The following is a 26221-nucleotide window of genomic DNA, read 5'->3' as shown; positions in this document are numbered from 1 at the left end:
ATAGTACTGCTGTCAGACTGTCTCTGGACACATTCTACAGGCGATAGTACTGCTGTCACACTGTCTCAGGACACATTCTACAGGCGATAGTTCTGCTGTCACACTGTCTCTAAACACATTCTACAGGCGACAGTACTGCTGTCAGACTGTCTCTGGACACATTCTACAGGCGATAGTACTGCTGTGACGCTGTCTTGGGAAACATTCTACAGGTGATAGTACTGCTGTCACACTGTCTCTGGACACATTGTACAGGCGATAGTACTGCGGTCACACTGTCTCATATTACAGGAGTCACTGCCGCTGTCGCAAGGTATCTGAGTACATTCTACAGGTGACACTGCTGCTGTCACTCAGTGTCTGGACACATAGTACAGGTGATGCTGCTGCTATCACACTGTAACACACATGTTCTATAGGCAAAGCTACTGCTGTCACACTGACTCTGTGCACATTCTACAGGCGATAGTACTGCTGTCACACTGTCTCTGGACACATTCTACAGGTGTTACTGCTGCTGTCACACTGTCTCAGGACACATTCTACAGGCGATAGTACTGGTGTCACACTGTCTCAGGACACATTCTACAGGCGATAGTACTGCTGTCACACTATCTCTGGACACATTCTACAGGCGATAATACTGGTGTCACACTGTCTCAGGACACATTCTACAGGCGATAGTACTGCTGTCACACTGTCTCTGGACACATTGTACGGATGATAGTACTGCTGTCAAACTGTCTCTGGACACATTGTACGGACAATAGTACTGCTGTCACACTGTCTCAGGACACATTCTACAGGCGATAGTACTGCTGTCACACTGTCTCTGAACACATTCTATGGGCGATAGTACTGCTGTCACACTGTCTCTAGACACATTGTACGGACGATAGTACTGCTGTCACACAGTCTCTGGACACATTGTATGGGCGATAGTACTGCTGTCACACTGTCTCTGGACACATTCTACAGGTGTTGCTACTGCTGTCACACTGTCTCTGGACACATTCTACAGGTGATAGTACTGCTGTCACACTGTCTCAGGACTCATTCTACAGGCGATAATACTGCTGTCACACTGTCTCAGGACACATTCTACAGGCGATAATACTGCTGTCACACTGTCTCAGGACACATTCTACAGGCGATAGTACTGCTGTCACACTGTCTCTGGACACATTCTACAGGCGATAGTACTGCTGTCACACTGTCTCTGGACACATTCTACATGCGATAGTTCTGCTGTCACACTGTCTCTGGACACATTATACAGGCGATAGTACTGCTGTCACACTGTCTCTGAACACATTCTACAGGCGATAGTACTGCTGTCACACTGTCTCTGAACACATTCTACAGGCGATAGTACTGCTGTCACACTGTCTCTGGACACATTCTACATGCGATAGTTCTGCTGTCACACTGTCTCTGGATACATTCTACAGGCGATAGTACTGCTGTCACACTGTCTCTGGACACATTCTACAGGCGATAGTACTGCTGTCACACTGTCTCTGGACACATTCTACAGGCGATAGTACTGCTGTCAGACTGTCTCTGGACACATTCTACAGGCGATAGTACTGCTGTCACACTGTCTCAGGACACATTCTACAGGCGATAGTTCTGCTGTCACACTGTCTCTAAACACATTCTACAGGCGACAGTACTGCTGTCAGACTGTCTCTGGACACATTCTACAGGCGATAGTACTGCTGTGACGCTGTCTTGGGAAACATTCTACAGGTGATAGTACTGCTGTCACACTGTCTCTGGACACATTGTACAGGCGATAGTACTGCGGTCACACTGTCTCATATTACAGGAGTCACTGCCGCTGTCGCAAGGTATCTGAGTACATTCTACAGGTGACACTGCTGCTGTCACTCAGTGTCTGGACACATAGTACAGGTGATGCTGCTGCTATCACACTGTAACACACATGTTCTATAGGCAAGGCTACTGCTGTCACACTGACTCTGTGCACATTCTACAGGCGATAGTACTGCTGTCACACTGTCTCTGGACACATTCTACAGGTGTTACTGCTGCTGTCACACTGTCTCAGGACACATTCTACAGGCGATAGTACTGGTGTCACACTGTCTCAGGACACATTCTACAGGCGATAGTACTGCTGTCACACTATCTCTGGACACATTCTACAGGCGATAATACTGGTGTCACACTGTCTCAGGACACATTCTACAGGCGATAGTACTGCTGTCACACTGTCTCTGGACACATTGTACGGATGATAGTACTGCTGTCAAACTGTCTCTGGACACATTGTACGGACAATAGTACTGCTGTCACACTGTCTCAGGACACATTCTACAGGCGATAGTACTGCTGTCACACTGTCTCTGAACACATTCTATGGGCGATAGTACTGCTGTCACACTGTCTCTAGACACATTGTACGGACGATAGTACTGCTGTCACACAGTCTCTGGACACATTGTATGGGCGATAGTACTGCTGTCACACTGTCTCTGGACACATTCTTCAGGTGTTGCTACTGCTGTCACACTGTCTCTGGACACATTCTACAGGTGATAGTACTGCTGTCACACTGTCTCAGGACTCATTCTACAGGCGATAATACTGCTGTCACACTGTCTCAGGACACATTCTACAGGCGATAATACTGCTGTCACACTGTCTCAGGACACATTCTACAGGCGATAGTACTGCTGTCACACTGTCTCTGGACACATTCTACAGGCGATAGTACTGCTGTCACACTGTCTCTGGACACATTCCACATGCGATAGTTCTGCTGTCACACTGTCTCTGGACACATTCTACAGGCGATAGTACTGCTGTCACACTGTCTCTGAACACATTCTACAGGCGATAGTACTGCTGTCACACTGTCTCTGAACACATTCTACAGGCGATAGTACTGCTGTCACACTGTCTCTGGACACATTCTACATGCGATAGTTCTGCTGTCACACTGTCTCTGGACACATTCTACAGGCGATAGTACTGCTGTCACACTGTCTCTGGACACATTCTACAGGCGATAGTACTGCTGTCACACTGTCTCTGGACACATTCTACAGGCGATAGTACTGCTGTCAGACTGTCTCTGGACACATTCTACAGGCGATAGTACTGCTGTCACACTGTCTCAGGACACATTCTACAGGCGATAGTTCTGCTGTCACACTGTCTCTAAACACATTCTACAGGCGACAGTACTGCTGTCAGACTGTCTCTGGACACATTCTACAGGCGATAGTACTGCTGTGACGCTCTCTTGGGAAACATTCTACAGGTGATAGTACTGCTGTCACACTGTCTCTGGACACATTGTACAGGCGATAGTACTGCGGTCTAACTGTCTCATATTACAGGAGTCACTGCCGCTGTCGCAAGGTATCTGAGTACATTCTACAGGTGACACTGCTGCTGTCACTCAGTGTCTGGACACATAGTACAGGTGATGCTGCTGCTATCACACTGTAACACACATGTTCTATAGGCAAGGCTACTGCTGTCACACTGACTCTGTGCACATTCTACAGGCGATAGTACTGCTGTCACACTGTCTCTGGACACATTCTACAGGTGTTACTGCTGCTGTCACACTGTCTCAGGACACATTCTACAGGCGATAGTACTGGTGTCACACTGTCTCAGGACACATTCTACAGGCGATAGTACTGCTGTCACGCTATCTCTGGACACATTCTACAGGCGATAATACTGGTGTCACACTGTCTCAGGACACATTCTACAGGAGATAGTACTGCTGTCACACTATCTCTAGACACATTCTACAGGCGATAGTACTGCTGTCACACGAGCTCTAGACACATTCTACAGGCGATAGTACTGCTGTCACACTGTCTCTGAACACATTCTATAGGCGATAGTACTGGTGTCACACTGTCTCAGGACACATTCTACAGGAGATAGTACTGCTGTCACACTATCTCTGGACACATTCTACAGGCGATACTACTGCTGTCACTCTGTCTCTGGACACATTCTATAGGCGATAGTACTGCTGTCACACTGTCTCTAGGCACATTCTACAGGCGATAGTACTGCTGTCACACTGTCTCTAGGCACATTCTACAGGCGATAGTACTGCTGTCACACTGTCTCTGGACACATTCTATAGGCGATAGTACTGCTGTCACACTGTCTCTGGACACGTTCTACAGCCGATAGTACTGCTGTCACACTGTCAATGGACACATTCTACAGGCGATAGTACTGCTGTCACACTGTCAATGGACACATTCTACAGGCGATAGTACTGCTGTCACACTGTCAATGGACACATTCTACAGGCGATAGTTCTGCTGTCACACTTTCTCTGGACACATTGTATGGAAGATAGTACTGCTGTCAAACTATCTCTAGACACATTCTACAGGCGATAGTACTGCTGTCACACTGTCAATGGACACATTCTACAGGCGATAGTACTGCTGTCACACTGTGAATGGACACATTCTACAGGCGATAGTTCTGCTGTCACACTTTCTCTGGACACATTGTATGGACGATAGTACTGCTGTCACACTATCTCTAGACACATTCTACAGGCGATAGTACTGCTGTCACACTGTCAATGGACACATTCTACAGGCGATAGTACTGCTGTCACACTGTCAATGGACACATTCTACAGGCGATAGTTCTGCTGTCACACTTTCTCTGGACACATTGTATGGACGATAGTACTGCTGTCACACTATCTCTGGACACATTCTACAGGCGATACTACTGCTGTCACACTGTCAATGGACACATTCTACAGGCGATAGTACTGCTGTCACACTGTCAATGGACACATTCTACAGGCGATAGTTCTGCTGTCACACTGTCTCTGGACACATTGTATGGACGATAGTACTGCTGTCACACTATCTCTAGACACATTCTACAGGCGATAGTACTGCTGTCACACTGTCTCTGGACACATTCTACAGGCGATAGTACTGCTGTCACACTGTCAATGGACACATTCTACAGGCGATAGTTCTGCTGTCACACTTTCTCTGGACACATTGTATGGACGATAGTACTGCTGTCACACTATCTCTAGACACATTCTACAGGCGATAGTACTGCTGTCACACTGTCTCTGGACACATTCTACAGCCGATAGTACTGGTGTCACACTGTCTCAGGACACATTCTACAGGAGATAGTACTGCTGTCACACTATCTCTGGACACATTCTACAGGCGATACTACTGCTGTCACTCTGTCTCTGGACACATTCTATAGGCGATAGTACTGCTGTCACACTGTCAATGGACACATTCTACAGGCGATAGTACTGCTGTCACACTGTCTCGGGACACATTCTACAGGCGATAGTACTGCTCTCACACTATCGCTGGGCACATTATACAGGCGATAGCACTGCAGTCACACTGACCCTGGACACATTGTACGGGCGATAGTAGTGCTGTCACACTGTCTCTGAAGACATTCTACAGGCGATAGTACTGCTGTCACACTGTCTCTGGACACATTCTATAGGCGATAGTACTGCTGTCACACTATCTCTGGACACATTCTACAGGCGATAGTACTTATGTCACACTATCTCTGGACACAGTCTACAGGCGATAGTACTGCTGTCACACTGTCTCTGGACACATTCTACAGGCGATAGTACTGCTGTCACACGGTCTTGGGAAACATTCTACAGGTGATAGTACTGCTGTTACACTGTCTCTGGACACATTCTACAGGTGAGAGTACTGCTGTCACACTATCTCTGGACACATTCTGCATGCGATAGTACTGCTGTCACACTATCTCTGGACACATTCTACAGGCGATACCACTGCTGTCACACTGTCTCTGGACACATTCTATAGGCGATAGTACTGCTGTCACACTGTATCTGGACACATTCTACAGGAGATAGTACTGCTGTCACACTATCTCAGGACACATTCTACAGGCGATAGTACTGCTGTCGGGGCACATTCTACTGGCGATAGTACTGCTATCACACTGTCTCTAGACACATTGTACGGATGATAGTACTGCTGTCACACCATCTCTGGACACATTGTATGGGTGATAGTACTGCTGTCACACTGTCTCTGAACACATTCTACAGGCGATAGAACTGCTGTCACACTGTCTCTAGACACATTGTACGGACGATAGTACTGCTGTCACACAGTCTCTGGACACATTGTATGGGCGATAGTACTGCTGTCACACTGTCTCTGGACACATTCTACAGGTGTTGCTACTGCTGTCACACTGTCTCTGGACACATTCTGCAGGTGATAGTACTGCTGTCACACTGTCTCAGGACTCATTCTACAGGCGATAATACTGCTGTCACACTGTCTCAGGACACATTCTACAGGCGATAGTACTGCTGTCACACTGTCTCTGAACACATTCTACAGGCGATAGTACTGCTGTCAGACTGTCTCTGGACACATTCTACAGGCGATAGTACTGCTGTCACACTGTCTCAGGACACATTCTACAGGCGATAGTTCTGCTGTCACACTGTCTCTAAACACATTCTACAGGCGACAGTACTGCTGTCAGACTGTCTCTGGACACATTCTACAGGCGATAGTACTGCTGTGACGCTGTCTTGGGAAACATTCTACAGGTGATAGTACTGCTGTCACACTGTCTCTGGACACATTGTACAGGCGATAGTACTGCGGTCACACTGTCTCATATTACAGGAGTCACTGCCGCTGTCGCACTGTATCTGGGTACATTCTACAGGTGACACTGCTGCTGTCACTCAGTGTCTGGACACATAGTACAGGTGATGCTGCTGCTATCACACTGTAACACACATGTTCTATAGGCAAAGCTACTGCTGTCACACTGACTCTGTGCACATTCTACAGGCGACAGTACTGCTGTCACACTGTCTCTGGACACATTCTACAGGTGTTACTGCTGCTGTCACACTGTCTCAGGACACATTCTACAGGCGATAGTACTGGTGTCACACTGTCTCAGGACACATTCTACAGGCGATAGTACTGCTGTCACACTATCTCTGGACACATTTTACAGGCGATAATACTGGTGTCACACTGTCTCTGGACACATTCTACAGCCGATAGTACTGGTGTCACACTGTCTCAGGACACATTCTACAGGAGGTAGTACTGCTGTCACACTATCTCTGGACACATTCTACAGGCGATACTACTGCTGTCACTCTGTCTCTGGACACATTCTATAGGCGATAGTACTGCTGTCACACTGTCAATGGACACATTCTACAGGCGATAGTACTGCTGTCACACTGTCTCGAGACACATTCTACAGGCGATAGTACTGCTGTCACTCTATCTCGGCTGCTGTCACTCTATCTCGGGACACATTCGACGGGCGATAGAACTGCTGTCACACTATCTCTGGACACATTGTACGGGCGATAGTACTGCTGTCACACTGTCTCTGGACACATTGTACGGGCGATAGTACTGCTGTCACTCTATCTCTGGACACATTGTACGGGCGATAGTACTGCTGTCACACTGTCTCAGGACACATTCTACAGGCGATAGTACTGCTGTCACTCAGTGTCTGGACACATTCAACGGGTTGTAGTACTGCTGTCATACTGTCTCTGGACACGTTGTACGGGCGATAGTACTGCTGTCACACTTTCTCTGGACACATTGTACGGGCAATAGTACTGCTGTCACACAGTCTCTGGACACATTGTACAGGCGATAGTACTGCTGTCACACTGTCTCTGGACACATTCTACAGGCGATAGTCCTGCTGTCACACTGTCTCTGGAAACATTCTACAGGCGATAGTACTGCTGTCATACTATCTCTGGACACATTCTATAGGCGATAGTACTGCTGTCACACTGTCTCTGGACACATTCTACAGGCGATAGTACTGCTGTCATACTGTCTCTGGACACATTCTACAGGCGATAGTACTGCTGTCACACTGTCTCTGGACACATTCTACAGGCGATAGTACTTCTGTCACAATGTCTCTGGACACATTCTACAGGCGATAGTACTGCTGTCATACTGTCTCTGGACACATTCTACAGGCGATAGTACTGCTGTCACACTGTCTCTGGACACATTCTACAGGCGATAGTACTGCTGTCAAACTGTCACTGGACACATTCTACAGGCGATAGTACTGCTGTCACACTATCTCGGGACACATTCTACAAGCGATAGTACTGCTGTCACACTATCTTTGGACACATTCTACTACAGGCGATAGTACTGCTGTCACACTGTCTCTGGACACATTCTACAGGCAATAGTACTGCTGTCACACTATCTCTGGACACATTCTACAGGTGATAGTACTGCTGTCACACTGTCTCTGGACACATTCTACAGGCGATAGTACTGCTGTCACACTGTCTCTGGACACATTGTACGGGCGATAGTACTGTTGTCACACTGTCTCTGGACATATTGTACGGGCGATAGTACTGCTGTCACACTGTCTCTGGACATATTCTATAGGTGAAACTACTGCTGCCACACTGTCTCTGGACACATTCTACAGGCGATAGTACTACTGTCACACTGTCTCTGGACACATTGTATGGGCGATAGTACTGCTGTCACACTGTCTCTGAACACATTGTATGGGCGATAGTACTGCTGTCACACTGTCTCTGGACACATTGTACGGGCGATAGTACTGCTGTCACACTGTCTCTGGACACATTGTACGGACGATAGTACTGCTGTCACACTGTCTCTGGACACATTGTACGGACGATAGTACTGCTGTCACACTGTCTCTGGACACATTGTACGGGCGATACTACTGCTGTCACACTGTCTCTGGGCACATTGTACGGGCGATAGTACTGCTGTCACACTGTCTCAGGACACATTCTACAGGCGATAGTACTGCTGTTACACTGTCTCAGGACCCATTCTACAGGCGATATTACTGCTGTCACACTGTCTCAGGACACATTCTACAGGCGATAGTACTGCTGTCACACTGTCTCTGAACACATTGTACGGACGATAGTACTGCTGTCACACTGTCTCTGTACACATTGTACGGGCGATAGTACTGCTGTCACACTGTCTCTGGACACATTGTACGGACGATAGTACTGCTGTCACACTGTCTCTGGACACATTTTACGGGCGATAGTGCTGCTGTCACACTGTCTCTGGACACATTGTACGGGCGATAGTACTGCTGTCACGCTGTTTCTGGACACGTTCTACAGGCGATAGTACTGCTGTCACATGAGCTCTAGACACATTCTACAGGCGATAGTACTGCTGTCACACTGTCTCGGACACATTCTTCAGGCGATAGTACTGCTGTCACACTGTCTCTGGACACATTGTACGGACGATAGTACTGCTGTCACACTGTCTCTGGACACATTGTACGGACGATAGTACTGCTGTCACACTGTCTCTGGACACATTCTACAGGCGATAGTACTGCTGTCACACTGTCTCTGGACACATTGTACGGACGATAGTTCTGCTGTCACACTTTCTCTGGACACATTGTATGGACGATAGTACTGCTGTCACACTGTCTCTGGACACATTCTACAGGTGATAGTACTGCTGTCACACTGTTTCTGGACACATTCTACAGGCGATAGTACTGCTGTCACACTGTCTCTGGACACATTCTACAGGCGATAGTACTGCTGTCACACTGTCTCTGGACACATTGTACGGACGATAGTACTGCTGTCACACTGTCTCTGGACACATTCTACATGCGATAGTACTGCTGTTACACTCTGGACACATTGTACGGGTGATAGTACTGCTGTCACACTGTCCCTGGACACATTGTACGGACGATAGTCCTGCTGTTACACTGTCTCTGGACACATTGTACGGACGATAGTACTGCTGTCACACTGTCTCTGGACACATTGTACGGGCGATAGTACTGCTGTCACTTTGCCTCTGGACACATTGTACGGACGATAGTACTGCTGTCACACTGTCTCTGGACACATTGTACGGGCGATAGTACTGCTGTCACACTGTCAATGGACACATTGTACGGGCGATAGTACTGCTGTCACACTGTCTCTGGACACATTGTACGGGCGATAGTACTGCTGTCACACTGTCTCTGGACACATTGTACGGGCGATAGTACTGCTGTCACACTGTCTCTGGACACATTGTACGGACGATAGTACTGCTGTCACACTGTCTCTGGACACATTGTACGGGTGATAGTACTGCTGTCACACTGTCTCTGGACACATTGTACGGACGATATTACTGCTGTCACACTGTCTCTGGACACATTGTACGGACGATAGTACTGCTGTCACACTGTCTCCAGACACATTGTACGGGTGTTACTGCTGCTATTGCAGTGTCTCTGGACATATTGTACGGGCGATAGTACTGCTGTCACATTGTCTCTGGACACATTATACGGACGATAGTACTGCTGTCACACTGTCTCTGGACACATTCTACATGCGATAGTACTGCTGTCACACTGTCTCTGGACAATTTGTACGGATGATAGTACTGCTGTCACACTGTCTCTGGACACATTGTACGGACAATAGTACTGCTGTCACGCTGTCTCTGGACACATTGTACGGACGATAGTACTGCTGTCACACTGTCTCTGGACACATTGTACGGACGATAGTACTGCTGTCACACTGTCTCTGGACACATTGTACGGACGATAGTACTGCTGTCACACTGTCTCTGGACACATTGTACGGACGATAGTACTGCTGTCACACTGTCTCTAGACACATTGTACGGACGATAGTACTGCTGTCACACTGTCTCTGGACACATTGTACGGACTATAGTACTGCTGTCACACTGTCTCTGGACACATTGTGCGGGCGATAGTACTGCTGTCACACTGTCTCAGGACACATTGGACGGGTGATAGTACTGCTGTCACACTGTCTCTGGACACATTGTACGGACGATAGTACTGCTGTCACACTGTCTCTGGACACATTGTACGGACGATAGTACTGCTGTCACACTGTCTCTAGACACATTGTACGGACGATAGTACTGCTGTCACACTGTCTCTGGACACATTGTACGGACGATAGTACTGCTGTCACGCTGTTTCTGGACACATTCTACAGGCGATAGTACTGCTGTCACACGAGCTCTAGACACATTCTACAGGCGATAGTACTGCTGTCACACTGTCTCTGGAGACATTCTACAGGCGATAGTACTCCTGTCACACTGTCTCTGGACACATTGTACGGGCGATAGTACTGCTGTCACACTGTCTCTGGACACATTGTACGGGCGATAGTGCTGCTGTCACACTGTCTCTGGACACATTGTACGGACCATAGTACTGCTGTCACACTGTCTCTGGACACATTGTACGGGCGATAGTGCTGCTGTCACACTGTCTCTGGACACATTGTACGGACCATAGTACTGCTGTCACACTGTCTCTGGACACATTGTACGGGCGATAGTACTGCCGTCACACTGTCTCTAGACACATTGTACGGACGATAGTACTGCTGTCACACTGTCTCTGGACACATTCTACAGGTGTTACTTTTGCTATCACACTGTCTCTGGACACATTGTACGGGTGTTACTGCTGCTATTGCAGTGTCTCTGGACATATTGTACGGGCGATAGTACTGCTGTCGCACTGTCTCTGGACACCTTGTACGGGTGTTACTGCTGCTATTGCAGTGTCTCAGGACACATTGTACGGGCGATAGTACTGCTGTCACACTGTCTCTGGACACATTGTAGGGGCGATAGTGCTGCTGTCACACTGTCTCTGGACACATTGTATGGGTGTTACTGCTGCTATTGCAGTGTCTCTGGACACATTCTACAGTCGATAGTACTGCTGTCACACTGTCTCTGGACACATTGTACGGACGATAGTTCTGCTGTCACACTTTCTCTGGACACATTGTATGGACGATAGTACTGCTGTCACACTGTCTCTGGACACATTCTACAGGTGATAGTACTGCTGTCACACTGTTTCTGGACACATTCTACAGGCGATAGTACTGCTGTCACACTGTCTCTGGACACATTCTACAGGCGATAGTACTGCTGTCACACTGTCTCTGGACACATTGTACGGACGATAGTACTGCTGTCACACTGTCTCTGGACACATTCTACATGCGATAGTACTGCTGTTACACTCTGGACACATTGTACGGGTGATAGTACTGCTGTCACACTGTCCCTGGACACATTGTACGGACGATAGTCCTGCTGTTACACTGTCTCTGGACACATTGTACGGACGATAGTACTGCTGTCACACTGTCTCTGGACACATTGTACGGGCGATAGTACTGCTGTCACTTTGCCTCTGGACACATTGTACGGACGATAGTACTGCTGTCACACTGTCTCTGGACACATTGTACGGGCGATAGTACTGCTGTCACACTGTCTCTGGACACATTGTACGGGCGATAGTACTGCTGTCACACTGTCTCTGGACACATTGTACGGGCGATAGTACTGCTGTCACACTGTCTCTGGACACATTGTACGGGCGATAGTACTGCTGTCACACTGTCTCTGGACACATTGTACGGACGATAGTACTGCTGTCACACTGTCTCTGGACACATTGTACGGGTGATAGTACTGCTGTCACACTGTCTCTGGACACATTGTACGGACGATATTACTGCGGTCACACTGTCTCTGGACACATTGTACGGACGATAGTACTGCTGTCACACTGTCTCCAGACACATTGTACGGGTGTTACTGCTGCTATTGCAGTGTCTCTGGACATATTGTACGGGCGATAGTACTGCTGTCACATTGTCTCTGGACACATTATACGGACGATAGTACTGCTGTCACACTGTCTCTGGACACATTGTACGGGCGATAGTACTGCTGTCACACTGTCTCCAGACACATTGTACGGGTGTTACTGCTGCTATTGCAGTGTCTCTGGACATATTGTACGGGCGATAGTACTGCTGTCGCACTGTCTCTGGACACCTTGTACGGGTGTTACTGCTGCTATTGCAGTGTCTCAGGACACATTGTACGGGCGATAGTACTGCTGTCACACTGTCTCTGGACACATTGTAGGGGCGATAGTGCTGCTGTCACACTGTCTCTGGACACATTGTATGGGTGTTACTGCTGCTATTGCAGTGTCTCTGGACACATTCTACAGTCGATAGTACTGCTGTCACACTGTCTCTGGACACATTGTACGGACGATAGTTCTGCTGTCACACTTTCTCTGGACACATTGTATGGACGATAATACTGCTGTCACACTGTCTCTGGACACATTCTACAGGTGATAGTACTGCTGTCACACTGTTTCTGGACACATTCTACAGGCGATAGTACTGCTGTCACACTGTCTCTGGACACATTCTACAGGCGATAGTACTGCTGTCACACTGTCTCTGGACACATTGTACGGACGATAGTACTGCTGTCACACTGTCTCTGGACACATTCTACATGCGATAGTACTGCTGTTACACTCTGGACACATTGTACGGGTGATAGTACTGCTGTCACACTGTCCCTGGACACATTGTACGGACGATAGTCCTGCTGTTACACTGTCTCTGGACACATTGTACGGACGATAGTACTGCTGTCACACTGTCTCTGGACACATTGTACGGGCGATAGTACTGCTGTCACTTTGCCTCTGGACACATTGTACGGACGATAGTACTGCTGTCACACTGTCTCTGGACACATTGTACGGGCGATAGTACTGCTGTCACACTGTCTCTGGACACATTGTACGGGCGATAGTACTGCTGTCACACTGTCTCTGGACACATTGTACGGGCGATAGTACTGCTGTCACACTGTCTCTGGACACATTGTACGGGCGATAGTACTGCTGTCACACTGTCTCTGGACACATTGTACGGACGATAGTACTGCTGTCACACTGTCTCTGGACACATTGTACGGGTGATAGTACTGCTGTCACACTGTCTCTGGACACATTGTACGGACGATATTACTGCTGTCACACTGTCTCTGGACACATTGTACGGACGATAGTACTGCTGTCACACTGTCTCCAGACACATTGTACGGGTGTTACTGCTGCTATTGCAGTGTCTCTGGACATATTGTACGGGCGATAGTACTGCTGTCACATTGTCTCTGGACACATTATACGGACGATAGTACTGCTGTCACACTGTCTCTGGACACATTCTACATGCGATAGTACTGCTGTCACACTGTCTCTGGACAATTTGTACGGATGATAGTACTGCTGTCACACTGTCTCTGGACACATTGTACGGACAATAGTACTGCTGTCACGCTGTCTCTGGACACATTGTATGGACGATAGTACTGCTGTCACACTGTCTCTGGACACATTGTACGGACGATAGTACTGCTGTCACACTGTCTCTGGACACATTGTACGGACGATAGTACTGCTGTCACACTGTCTCTGGACACATTGTACGGACGATAGTACTGCTGTCACACTGTCTCTAGACACATTGTACGGACGATAGTACTGCTGTCACACTGTCTCTGGACACATTGTACGGACGATAGTACTGCTGTCACACTGTCTCTGGACACATTGTGCGGGCGATAGTACTGCTGTCACACTGTCTCAGGACACATTGGACGGGTGATAGTACTGCTGTCACACTGTCTCTGGACACATTGTACGGACGATAGTACTGCTGTCACACTGTCTCTGGACACAATGTACGGACGATAGTACTGCTGTCACACTGTCTCTAGACACATTGTACGGACGATAGTACTGCTGTCACACTGTCTCTGGACACATTGTACGGACGATAGTACTGCTGTCACGCTGTTTCTGGACACATTCTACAGGCGATAGTACTGCTGTCACACGAGCTCTAGACACATTCTACAGGCGATAGTACTGCTGTCACACTGTCTCTGGAGACATTCTACAGGCGATAGTACTCCTGTCACACTGTCTCTGGACACATTGTACGGGCGATAGTACTGCTGTCACACTGTCTCTGGACACATTGTACGGGCGATAGTGCTGCTGTCACACTGTCTCTGGACACATTGTACGGACCATAGTACTGCTGTCACACTGTCTCTGGACACATTGTACGGGCGATAGTGCTGCTGTCACACTGTCTCTGGACACATTGTACGGACCATAGTACTGCTGTCACACTGTCTCTGGACACATTGTACGGGCGATAGTACTGCCGTCACACTGTCTCTAGACACATTGTACGGACGATAGTACTGCTGTCACACTGTCTCTGGACACATTCTACAGGTGTTACTTTTGCTATCACACTGTCTCTGGACACATTGTACGGGTGTTACTGCTGCTATTGCAGTGTCTCTGGACATATTGTACGGGCGATAGTACTGCTGTCGCACTGTCTCTGGACACCTTGTACGGGTGTTACTGCTGCTATTGCAGTGTCTCTGGACACATTGTACGGGCGATAGTACTGCTGTCACACTGTCTCTGGACACATTGTAGGGGCGATAGTGCTGCTGTCACACTGTCTCTGGACACATTGTATGGGTGTTACTGCTGCTATTGCAGTGTCTCTGGACACATTCTACAGGCGATAGTACTGCTGTCACACTGTCTCTGGACACATTGTACGGACGATAGTTCTGCTGTCACACTTTCTCTGGACACATTGTATGGACGATAGTACTGCTGTCACACTGTCTCTGGACACATTCTACAGGTGATAGTACTGCTGTCACACTGTTTCTGGACACATTCTACAGGCGATAGTACTGCTGTCACACTGTCTCTGGACACATTCTACAGGCGATAGTACTGCTGTCACACTGTCTCTGGACACATTGTACGGATGATAGTACTGCTGTCACACTGTCTCTGGACACATTCTACATGCGATAGTACTGCTGTTACACTCTGGACGCATTGTACGGGTGATAGTACTGCTGTCACACTGTCCCTGGACACATTGTACGGACGATAGTCCTGCTGTTACACTGTCTCTGGACACATTGTACGGACGATAGTACTGCTGTCACACTGTCTCTGGACACATTGTACGGGCGATAGTACTGCTGTCACTTTGCCTCTGGACACATTGTACGGACGATAGTACTGCTGTCACACTGTCTCTGGACACATTGTACGGGCGATAGTACTGCTGTCACACTGTCTGGACACATTGTACGGGTGATAGTACTGCTGTCACACTGTCTCTGGACACATTGTACGGGCGATAGTACTGCTGTCACACTGTCTCTGGACACATTGTACGGGCGATAGTACTGCTGTCACACTGTCTCTGGACACATTGTACGGACGATAGTACTGCTGTCACACTGTCTCTGGACACATTGTACGGGTGATAGTACTGCTGTCACACTGTCTCTGGACACATTGTACGGACGATCTTACTGCTGTCACACTGTCTCTGGACACATTGTACGGACGATAGTACTGCTGTCGCACTGTCTCTGGACACCTTGTACGGGTGTTACTGCTGCTATTGCAGTGTCTCTGGACACATTGTACGGGCGATAGTACTGCTGTCACACTGTCTCTGGACACATTGTAGGGGCGATAGTGCTGCTGTCACACTGTCTCTGGACACATTGTATGGGTGTTACTGCTGCTATTGCAGTGTCTCTGGACACATTCTACAGGCGATAGTACTGCTGTCACACTGTCTCTGGACACATTGTACGGACGATAGTTCTGCTGTCACACTTTCTCTGGACACATTGTATGGACGATAGTACTGCTGTCACACTGTCTCTGGACACATTCTACAGGTGATAGTACTGCTGTCACACTGTTTCTGGACACATTCTACAGGCGATAGTACTGCTATCACACTGTCTCTGGACACATTCTACAGGCGATAGTACTGCTGTCACACTGTCTCTGGACACATTGTACGGACGATAGTACTGCTGTCACACTGTCTCTGGACACATTCTACATGCGATAGTACTGCTGTTACACTCTGGACACATTGTACGGGTGATAGTACTGCTGTCACACTGTCCCTGGACACATTGTACGGACGATAGTCCTGCTGTTACACTGTCTCTGGACACATTGTACGGACGATAGTACTGCTGTCACACTGTCTCTGGACACATTGTACGGGCGATAGTACTGCTGTCACTTTGCCTCTGGACACATTGTACGGACGATAGTACTGCTGTCACACTGTCTCTGGACACATTGTACGGGCGATAGTACTGCTGTCACACTGTCTCTGGACACATTGTACGGGCGATAGTACTGCTGTCACACTGTCTCTGGACACATTGTACGGGCGATAGTACTGCTGTCACACTGTCTCTGGACACATTGTACGGGCGATAGTACTGCTGTCACACTGTCTCTGGACACATTGTACGGACGATAGTACTGCTGTCACACTGTCTCTGGACACATTGTACGGGTGATAGTACTGCTGTCACACTGTCTCTGGACACATTGTACGGACGATATTACTGCTGTCACACTGTCTCTGGACACATTGTACGGACGATAGTACTGCTGTCACACTGTCTCCAGACACATTGTACGGGTGTTACTGCTGCTATTGCAGTGTCTCTGGACATATTGTACGGGCGATAGTACTGCTGTCACATTGTCTCTGGACACATTATACGGACGATAGTACTGCTGTCACACTGTCTCTGGACACATTCTACATGCGATAGTACTGCTGTCACACTGTCTCTGGACAATTTGTACGGATGATAGTACTGCTGTCACACTGTCTCTGGACACATTGTACGGACAATAGTACTGCTGTCACGCTGTCTCTGGACACATTGTACGGACGATAGTACTGCTGTCACACTGTCTCTGGACACATTGTACGGACGATAGTACTGCTGTCACACTGTCTCTGGACACATTGTACGGACGATAGTACTGCTGTCACACTGTCTCTGGACACATTGTACGGGTGTTACTGCTGCTATTGCAGTGTCTCTGGACACATTGTACGGGCGATAGTACTGCTGTCACACTGTCTCTGGACACATTGTAGGGGCGATAGTGCTGCTGTCAAACTGTCTCTGGACACATTGTATGGGTGTTACTGCTGCTATTGCAGTGTCTCTGGACATATTGTATGGGCGATAGTTCTGCTGTCACACTGTCTCTGGACACCTTGTACGGGTGTTACTGCTGCTATTGCAGTGTCTCTGGACACATTGTACGGGCGATAGTACTGCTGTCACACTGTCTCTGGACACATTGTACGGACGATAGTACTGCTGTCACACTGTCTCTGGACACATTTTACGGGCGATAGTGCTGCTGTCACACTGTCTCTGGACACATTGTACGGGCGATAGTACTGCTGTCACGCTGTTTTTGGACACATTCTACCGGCGATAGTACTGCTGTCACACGAGCTCTAGACACATTCTACAGGCGATAGTACTGCTGTCACACTGTCTCTGGACACATTCTTCAGGCGATAGTACTGCTGTCACACTGTCTCTGGACACATTGTACGGACGATAGTACTGCTGTCGCACTGTCTCTGGACACCTTGTACGGGTGTTACTGCTGCTATTGCAGTGTCTCTGGACACATTGTACGGGCGATAGTACTGCTGTCACACTGTCTCTGGACACATTGTAGGGGCGATAGTGCTGCTGTCACACTGTCTCTGGACACATTGTATGGGTGTTACTGCTGCTATTGCAGTGTCTCTGGACACATTCTACAGGCGATAGTACTGCTGTCACACTGTCTCTGGACACATTGTACGGACGATAGTTCTGCTGTCACACTTTCTCTGGACACATTGTATGGACGATAGTACTGCTGTCACACTGTCTCTGGACACATTCTACAGGTGATAGTACTGCTGTCACACTGTTTCTGGACACATTCTACAGGCGATAGTACTGCTATCACACTGTCTCTGGACACATTCTACAGGCGATAGTACTGCTGTCACACTGTCTCTGGACACATTGTACGGACGATAGTACTGCTGTCACACTGTCTCTGGACACATTCTACATGCGATAGTACTGCTGTTACACTCTGGACACATTGTACGGGTGATAGTACTGCTGTCACACTGTCCCTGGACACATTGTACGGACGATAGTCCTGCTGTTACACTGTCTCTGGACACATTGTACGGTTGATAGTACTGCTGTCACACTGTCTCTGGACACATTGTACGGGCGATAGTACTGCTGTCACTTTGCCTCTGGACACATTGTACGGACGATAGTACTGCTGTCACACTGTCTCTGGACACATTGTACGGGCGATAGTACTGCTGTCACACTGTCTCTGGACACATTGTACGGGCGATAGTACTGCTATCACACTGTCTCTGGACACATTGTACGGGCGATAGTACTGCTGTCACACTGTCTCTGGACACATTGTACGGGCGATAGTACTGCTGTCACACTGTCTCTGGACACATTGTACGGACGATAGTACTGCTGTCACACTGTCTCTGGACACATTGTACGGGTGATAGTACTGCTGTCACACTGTCTCTGGACACATTGTACGGACGATATTACTGCTGTCACACTGTCTCTGGACACATTGTACGGACGATAGTACTGCTGTCACACTGTCTCCAGACACATTGTACGGGTGTTACTGCTGCTATTGCAGTGTCTCTGGACATATTGTACGGGCGATAGTACTGCTGTCACATTGTCTCTGGACACATTATACGGACGATAGTACTGCTGTCACACTGTCTCTGGACACATTCTACATGCGATAGTACTGCTGTCACACTGTCTCTGGACAATTTGTACGGATGATAGTACTGCTGTCACACTGTCTCTGGACACATTGTACGGACAATAGTACTGCTGTCACGCTGTCTCTGGACACATTGTACGGACGATAGTACTGCTGTCACACTGTCTCTGGACACATTGTACGGACGATAGTACTGCTGTCACACTGTCTCTGGACACATTGTACGGACGATAGTACTGCTGTCACACTGTCTCTGGACACATTGTACGGGTGTTACTGCTGCTATTGCAGTGTCTCTGGACATATTGTACGGGCGATAGTACTGCTGTCGCACTGTCTCTGGACACCTTGTACGGGTGTTACTGCTGCTATTGCAGTGTCTCTGGACACATTGTACGGGCGATAGTACTGCTGTCACACTGTCTCTGGACACATTGTAGGGGCGATGGTGCTGCTGTCAAACTGTCTCTGGACACATTGTATGGGTGTTACTGCTGCTATTGCAGTGTCTCTGGACATATTGTATGGGCGATAGTTCTGCTGTCACACTGTCTCTGGACACCTTGTACGGGTGTTACTGCTGCTATTGCAGTGTCTCTGGACACATTGTACGGGCGATAGTACTGCTGTCACACTGTCTCTGGACACATTGTACGGACGATAGTACTGCTGTCACACTGTCTCTGGACACATTTTACGGGCGATAGTGCTGCTGTCACACTGTCTCTGGACACATTGTACGGGCGATAGTACTGCTGTCACGCTGTTTTTGGACACATTCTACCGGCGATAGTACTGCTGTCACACGAGCTCTAGACACATTCTACAGGCGATAGTACTGCTGTCAAACTGTCTCTGGACACATTCTTCAGGCGATAGTACTGCTGTCACACTGTCTCTGGACACATTGTACGGACGATAGTACTGCTGTCACACTGTCTCTGGACACATTGTACGGGCGATAGTACTGCTGTCACACTGTCTCTGGACACATTCTTCAGGCGATAGTACTGCTGTCACACTGTCTCTGGACACATTGTACGGACGATAGTACTGCTGTCACACTGTCTCTGGACACATTGTACGGACGATAGTACTGCTGTCACACTGTCTCTGGACACATTGTACGGGCGATAGTACTGCTGTCACACTGTCTCTGGACACATTGTACGGGCGATAGTACTGCTGTCACACTGTCTCTGGACACATTGTACGGGCGATAGTACTGCTGTCACACTGTCTCTGGACACATTGTACGGGTGTTACTGCTGCTATTGCAGTGTCTCTGGACACATTGTACGGGTGTTACTGCTGCTATTGCAGTGTCTCTGGACATATTGTATGGGCGATAGTACTGCTGTCACACTGTCTCTGGACACCTTGTACGGGTGTTACTGCTGCTATTGCAGTGTCTCCGGACACATTGTACGGGTGATAGTACTGCTGTCACACTGTCTCTGGACACATTGTACGGACGATAGTACTGCTGTCACACTGTCTCTGGACACATTTTACGGGCGATAGTGCTGCTGTCACACTGTCTCTGGACACATTGTACGGGCGATAGTACTGCTGTCACGCTGTTTTTGGACACATTCTACAGGCGATAGTACTGCTGTCACACGAGCTCTAGACACATTCTACAGGCGATAGTACTGCTGTCACACTGTCTCTGGACACATTCTTCAGGCGATAGTACTGCTGTCACACTGTCTCTGGACACATTGTACGGACGATAGTATTGCTGTCACACTGTCTCTGGACACATTGTACGGGCGATAGTACTGCTGTCACACTGTCTCTGGACACATTCTTCAGGCGATAGTACTGTTGTCACACTGTCTCTGGACACATTGTACGGACGATAGTACTGCTGTCACACTGTCTCTGGACACATTGTACGGACGATAGTACTGCTGTCACACTGTCTCTGGACACATTGTACGGGCGATAGTACTGCTGTCACACTGTCTCTGGACACATTGTACGGGCGATAGTACTGCTGTCACACTGTCTCTGGACACATTGTACGGGCGATAGTACTGCTGTCACACTGTCTCTGGACACATTGTACGGACGATAGTACTGCTGTCACACTGTCTCTGGACACATTGTACGGGCGATAGTACTGCTGTCACACTGTCTCTGGACACATTGTACGGGCGATAGTACTGCTGTCACACTGTCTCTGGACACATTGTACGGGTGTTACTGCTGCTATTGCAGTGTCTCTGGACACTTTCTACAAGTGACACTACTGTTGTCTCTGTTCTTGTACTGATCTTGCAGGCAGCGTTGCTGCTGTTGTGCTGTTCCTACTCACAGTGCAGCGTCCCGCTGTTGCCATGCTGTTTGTTTGCACACTCTGCAGTTACTGTTGCTGTCACACTGTTTCTAGACACACATCAGGCAGTCATTCTGTCCACAGGCATCCTCTGCTGCAAGTAGTAAGCAGAGACAATAGTCTTGCACTTTGCTTGTTTTTTCACTCATCTGGACATGCACTTAGAAATGATGACATCATTGTAAATCCACCTGGCTAAACAATCCTTTTACCATGCACTTTGAGGAGATGATCAAGGATTGATAATCCATAGTTGCAGACAATTCATTGATAACCATTAGTAAGTATTGCTCCCTGCGTGGGGCAGGGCTGAGCCACCGGCTCCTTGGAGCCCTCAGTGGGGAGGAAGGTGGCCCCAGCCCCGCCGGCTCCAGTCCCGCCGGCTCCATCTCGGGGCGGTTCTGGCTAGCACCGCCGATCTGACCCTCCTGGCGGACTAGCAGCGCTCGCATCACCCGGTGAAGGAGACAGAGCTGGCCGTCTGCTATCATGTCCAGAGCCCCCCTAATACCCCCACGAGGAATCTGAGGTCTGTGGGTTCAGCCGTCTCCGAGTTACAGGTGGAGAGCAGACCCTCCCCTGGGGATCACAGGAGTGAACCTGTAAGAGGAAAAACACACGCGCTGCTTTGCTTCTCGCCCGTTCCAAAAACATATATGAATTTATTTTATTCATTTTGGGGGGGGGGGAATTCCATTCCAAAGTTCTCTGGAACTAGGAATCCACCCGGATCTTTACCGTCTGGGGCAAGTCCTGGGTGGCAGGGAGCGCTTGTTTACGGCTGAAGATCTGGGTGGAAGCGACAGTGAGCGCAGCCCCGAATAAACAATCGTAAATTCAAAAAACGCCAAATTATCGGTGCACAACCGCTTCCATAGAGAATTCACATATTTTGCTCCAACATAAAATTTATGTTCCACGTCCTTTCTGCAAAAGTACAAAACAAGAACGTCATCAGCCGCCATTGCAAGTTACGGGGGATGGAAAGTGCCCCAGTGTCCAAGAGGACACCCTGTCTTTAGGGGTTCGAAATGTTGAAATGCGGAGCAGCGCACGGGAATGTTAAATAAACTCTGCTGCATTGGATAGATGTTTTCATGTTATTATCTATTTGTTTTAATGACTAAAAAGATGCTCTTCTGTGCAGTGGGGCTGGTGCAGCTGTTGCCATTGCTCAGAACTGACGAAAATGACTTGTATTAAAAGTGCCACAACTCTGCCCTCAGCTGATGAATCTGAGCGAAAAACACAAAAATACCCTCCTGGCTCCCAGATCTCACACTCTGGGGTCTCGGGGGTCGTGAAAGTTTAAATAATTTAAAATAAACGAGCCCCTTGTTTGATCTCAGTGTCTGAACATTACTGGAGAGACTGTGTTACTTGTTCTCACTTAACAGCGTTTTACCAAAAAATGACTGGTCCAATTCCCGGTCTGTCAGCTGGATCCCACCCCCAACAGATCTGGGATCCCCCCTGGAGAGTTTTTTCCCCGACCCCGTCGGAAATGGGGTTAAAATTTAAGGATGAAACCCAAGTTTTGTCCAATTTTGCTCTCTGTGGGCTGGCAAGTGGAGCCTCTGCGGGCTGTTTTGGGGATCCCTGGAGGGCGGAGAGGGAAAGTGGGGGCACAGAGGGGTGCACCAGGGTCTGCCCTACCTGGCCCTGTGAGGTGGGGGTTGGCGCGGTGCCGATTTTGGAGTTAAAAAGCAGTTTTCTGGAGGTGAAGAAACACAACCTGGAAGCACAGCAGACATGTCTGTGTCCCGGCCAGGCAGGCTCCCTCTCGGCAGCCAATCAGAAGCAGGCTCCTCCCTATAAATAGAGGCACTCGGATTCTCTGTACACAGCTATCCAGCGCTAACCCCACAGTGCCCAGCAGCGAAACTCGCAGCGCTAGAAGTCATGGCCGAGACAGCACCCGTCGCCGCCGCCGCCCCTGCAGCCGAGCCGGCCGCCGCCACCAAGAAGAAGGCGGCCCGCAAACCGGCCTCAGGCAAGGCCAAAAAGCCCTCGGGCCCCAGCGTGTCGGAGCAGATCCTGAAGGCGGTGACGGCCTCCAAGGAGCGCTCCGGGGTGTCTCTGGCCGCCCTGAAGAAGGCACTAGCCGCCGCTGGCTACGATGTGGAGAAGAACAACAGCCGCGTCAAAGTGGCCCTCAAGAGCCTGGTGACCAAGGGGGCCCTGGTGCAAGTTAAGGGCACCGGCGCCTCGGGCTCCTTCAAGCTCAACAAGAAGCAGACGGAGGGAGGCAAGCCCGGCAAGAAGAAGGCACCTGGAAAAAAGAAGGCTAGCGCCAAGAAGCCGGCCGCCGGCGCTTCCGGGAGCCCGGCCGCCAAGAAGCCCAAGAAAGCGCCGGCCAAGAAGGTGAAGAAGCCGGCAGCCGCTGTCAAGAGCCCCAAGAAGGCCAAGGCGGCCAAGAAAAGCGCCGTGAAGAAGAGCGCCGCGAAGCCCAAGGCGGCCAAGAAGAGCCCGGCCAAAGCCAAGCCGGCCAAGAAGGCGGCCAAGCCCAAGCAGGCCAAAGCCAAGGCGGCCAAGCCCAAGGCGGCCAAAGCCAAGAAGGCTGCGCCCAAGCGGGGCCACTGAGGGGCCTTGGACATCCACCCCCATGCTCCCTTTAGAGGTGCCCCCCCGGACTCTGGCCCCCCCTCTTGGGTCCCGGCCCCCCTGCCCCCTCGCCTGTGCCCCCCATGGACTGGACTGCAGACCCTCCATTGCCAGCCTGGTTCAGGACCATGGACCGTCCGAGGTCAGCTGCAGCAGACTTTGCAAACTTCCATTGAACAGTCTGCAGCGCCACCCGCTGGCCGCCCGGGGGACTGCACGGACTCCTTATTTACATCAACAAAGAGGAACAGCATTGACTCGAGGGGGAAGGTGGGGCGGGGATGTGTATTTTACTGTTATTTCGTAAAGTCGAAGGTTCAATTCACCAGGCCTTTCCGGAATGTCAGCTGAAGATACGTGGGGTGTAGTGTAAATAGGAGTACTGTTGATATATTATTTTTGGAAGATAAACATGCCAGGATATGCTAATGTACATTCGGAAATGTTTTGTTTTTTTATGTATTTTTGTTTTTTTTACGAAAGGGGTTTCTAGATGTCTTACTCCAGATGGGAAGGATTTTTTTGTAATACCTTAAAAGTGAAAATATGAACTGATGGCTTCTCGATGCATTGGAATGGTTGGGTGGGGTTGACCCGTGTTTAACCAAAGTTACTCCTGGAAGGTTTTAGGAGTGAATATTTTTATGTTGAAGATTCAATGACCATTTAAACAATGCTTAGGAAAAAAAATGTTTATTTGGACGACGTCCTTACACCCTCAGTTGACATCAAGAATGTTCCGTTTCAAAATGTGTTTTTTTCCCTTTGGCTCTGTAAATAAAAATAAATTTCACTAAAATGCACAGTGATTGTTCGTCCGCGTGTTTTTTGTGAGTGCATATTTTTAAATATCTTGAGGTTGTATTGTGGTAAATTAGGAACAGAATGTTAAAAGTCATGCTTTTTTCACAGATGTTGGCGAAAAAAAATTAAAGTTCTGCCGAAACCCGGGATCGAACCAGGGACCTTTAGATCTTCAGTCTAACGCTCTCCCAACTGAGCTATTTCGGCGCAATGTTAAACTGCGCCCTCTCGTGTACAGCTGCAAGTGCTGCGAAGCCCTGTGGGGCGCTAGGTCTCGTGAACCTCCACTCCCAGAAACGACACTGGTCCGAGTAGGGTTAGCGGGACTCGCTCAGCTCCAGTGACACAAGAGCATCGGATTGACACCCGCCTAAATAAATAAAAATCCTCCGTCCCGCTATGGCCAGTCTCCAGCACCCTCCTCACATTCAGCCACGTCTACTTTTTTTCTTCTCTCTTCTTCTGTCTTTTACCCACCTCTCTCCATCACCTTCCCCTCTCCACCTTCATTCTTCTATCTCGCTCCAGTTCCCCCCCTCTCATCTATCCTCAGCCTATTTCCCTCTCCACTCTCTCTTGTTTCCGTCTCTGATGCCTCTCCCTCATCTCCTCCACCTTTGCCCTCCCTCTCCATGGCCTTCCCCTCTCCAGCCTCCTTCTTCACCTCTATTCTCTGTTTCCCTCCGTCTCATCTATCCTCAGCCTCTTTCCCTCTCCACTCACTCTTGTTTCCGTCTCTGATGCCTCTCC

General features: G+C 49.0%; 1 protein-coding gene and 1 non-coding gene across 2 annotated transcripts; one reads left to right on the top strand and one right to left on the bottom strand.

Annotated features, from left to right (window-relative positions):
• The first annotated feature begins 23896 nt into the window (after positions 1-23896).
• LOC144802465 (histone H1.2-like) lies at positions 23897-25476 on the top strand. Its single transcript, XM_078671813.1, has one exon. It carries the CDS (start codon positions 23966-23968, stop codon positions 24644-24646), a length of 681 nt encoding a protein of 226 aa, XP_078527939.1. The 5' UTR covers positions 23897-23965; the 3' UTR covers positions 24647-25476.
• A 129-nt stretch (positions 25477-25605) lies between these two features.
• TRNAF-GAA (transfer RNA phenylalanine (anticodon GAA)) lies at positions 25606-25678 on the bottom strand. Its single transcript has one exon. It is a non-coding gene; the product is annotated as a tRNA-Phe (tRNA).
• Between the last annotated feature and the right edge of the window lie 543 nt (positions 25679-26221).

The sequence above is a fragment of the Lissotriton helveticus genome, chromosome 1_2, assembly GCF_964261635.1.
Source record: "Lissotriton helveticus chromosome 1_2, aLisHel1.1, whole genome shotgun sequence".
NCBI classification, from domain to species: domain Eukaryota; kingdom Metazoa; phylum Chordata; class Amphibia; order Caudata; family Salamandridae; genus Lissotriton; species Lissotriton helveticus.
This window is presented reverse-complemented; position numbering and strand designations above follow the sequence as displayed.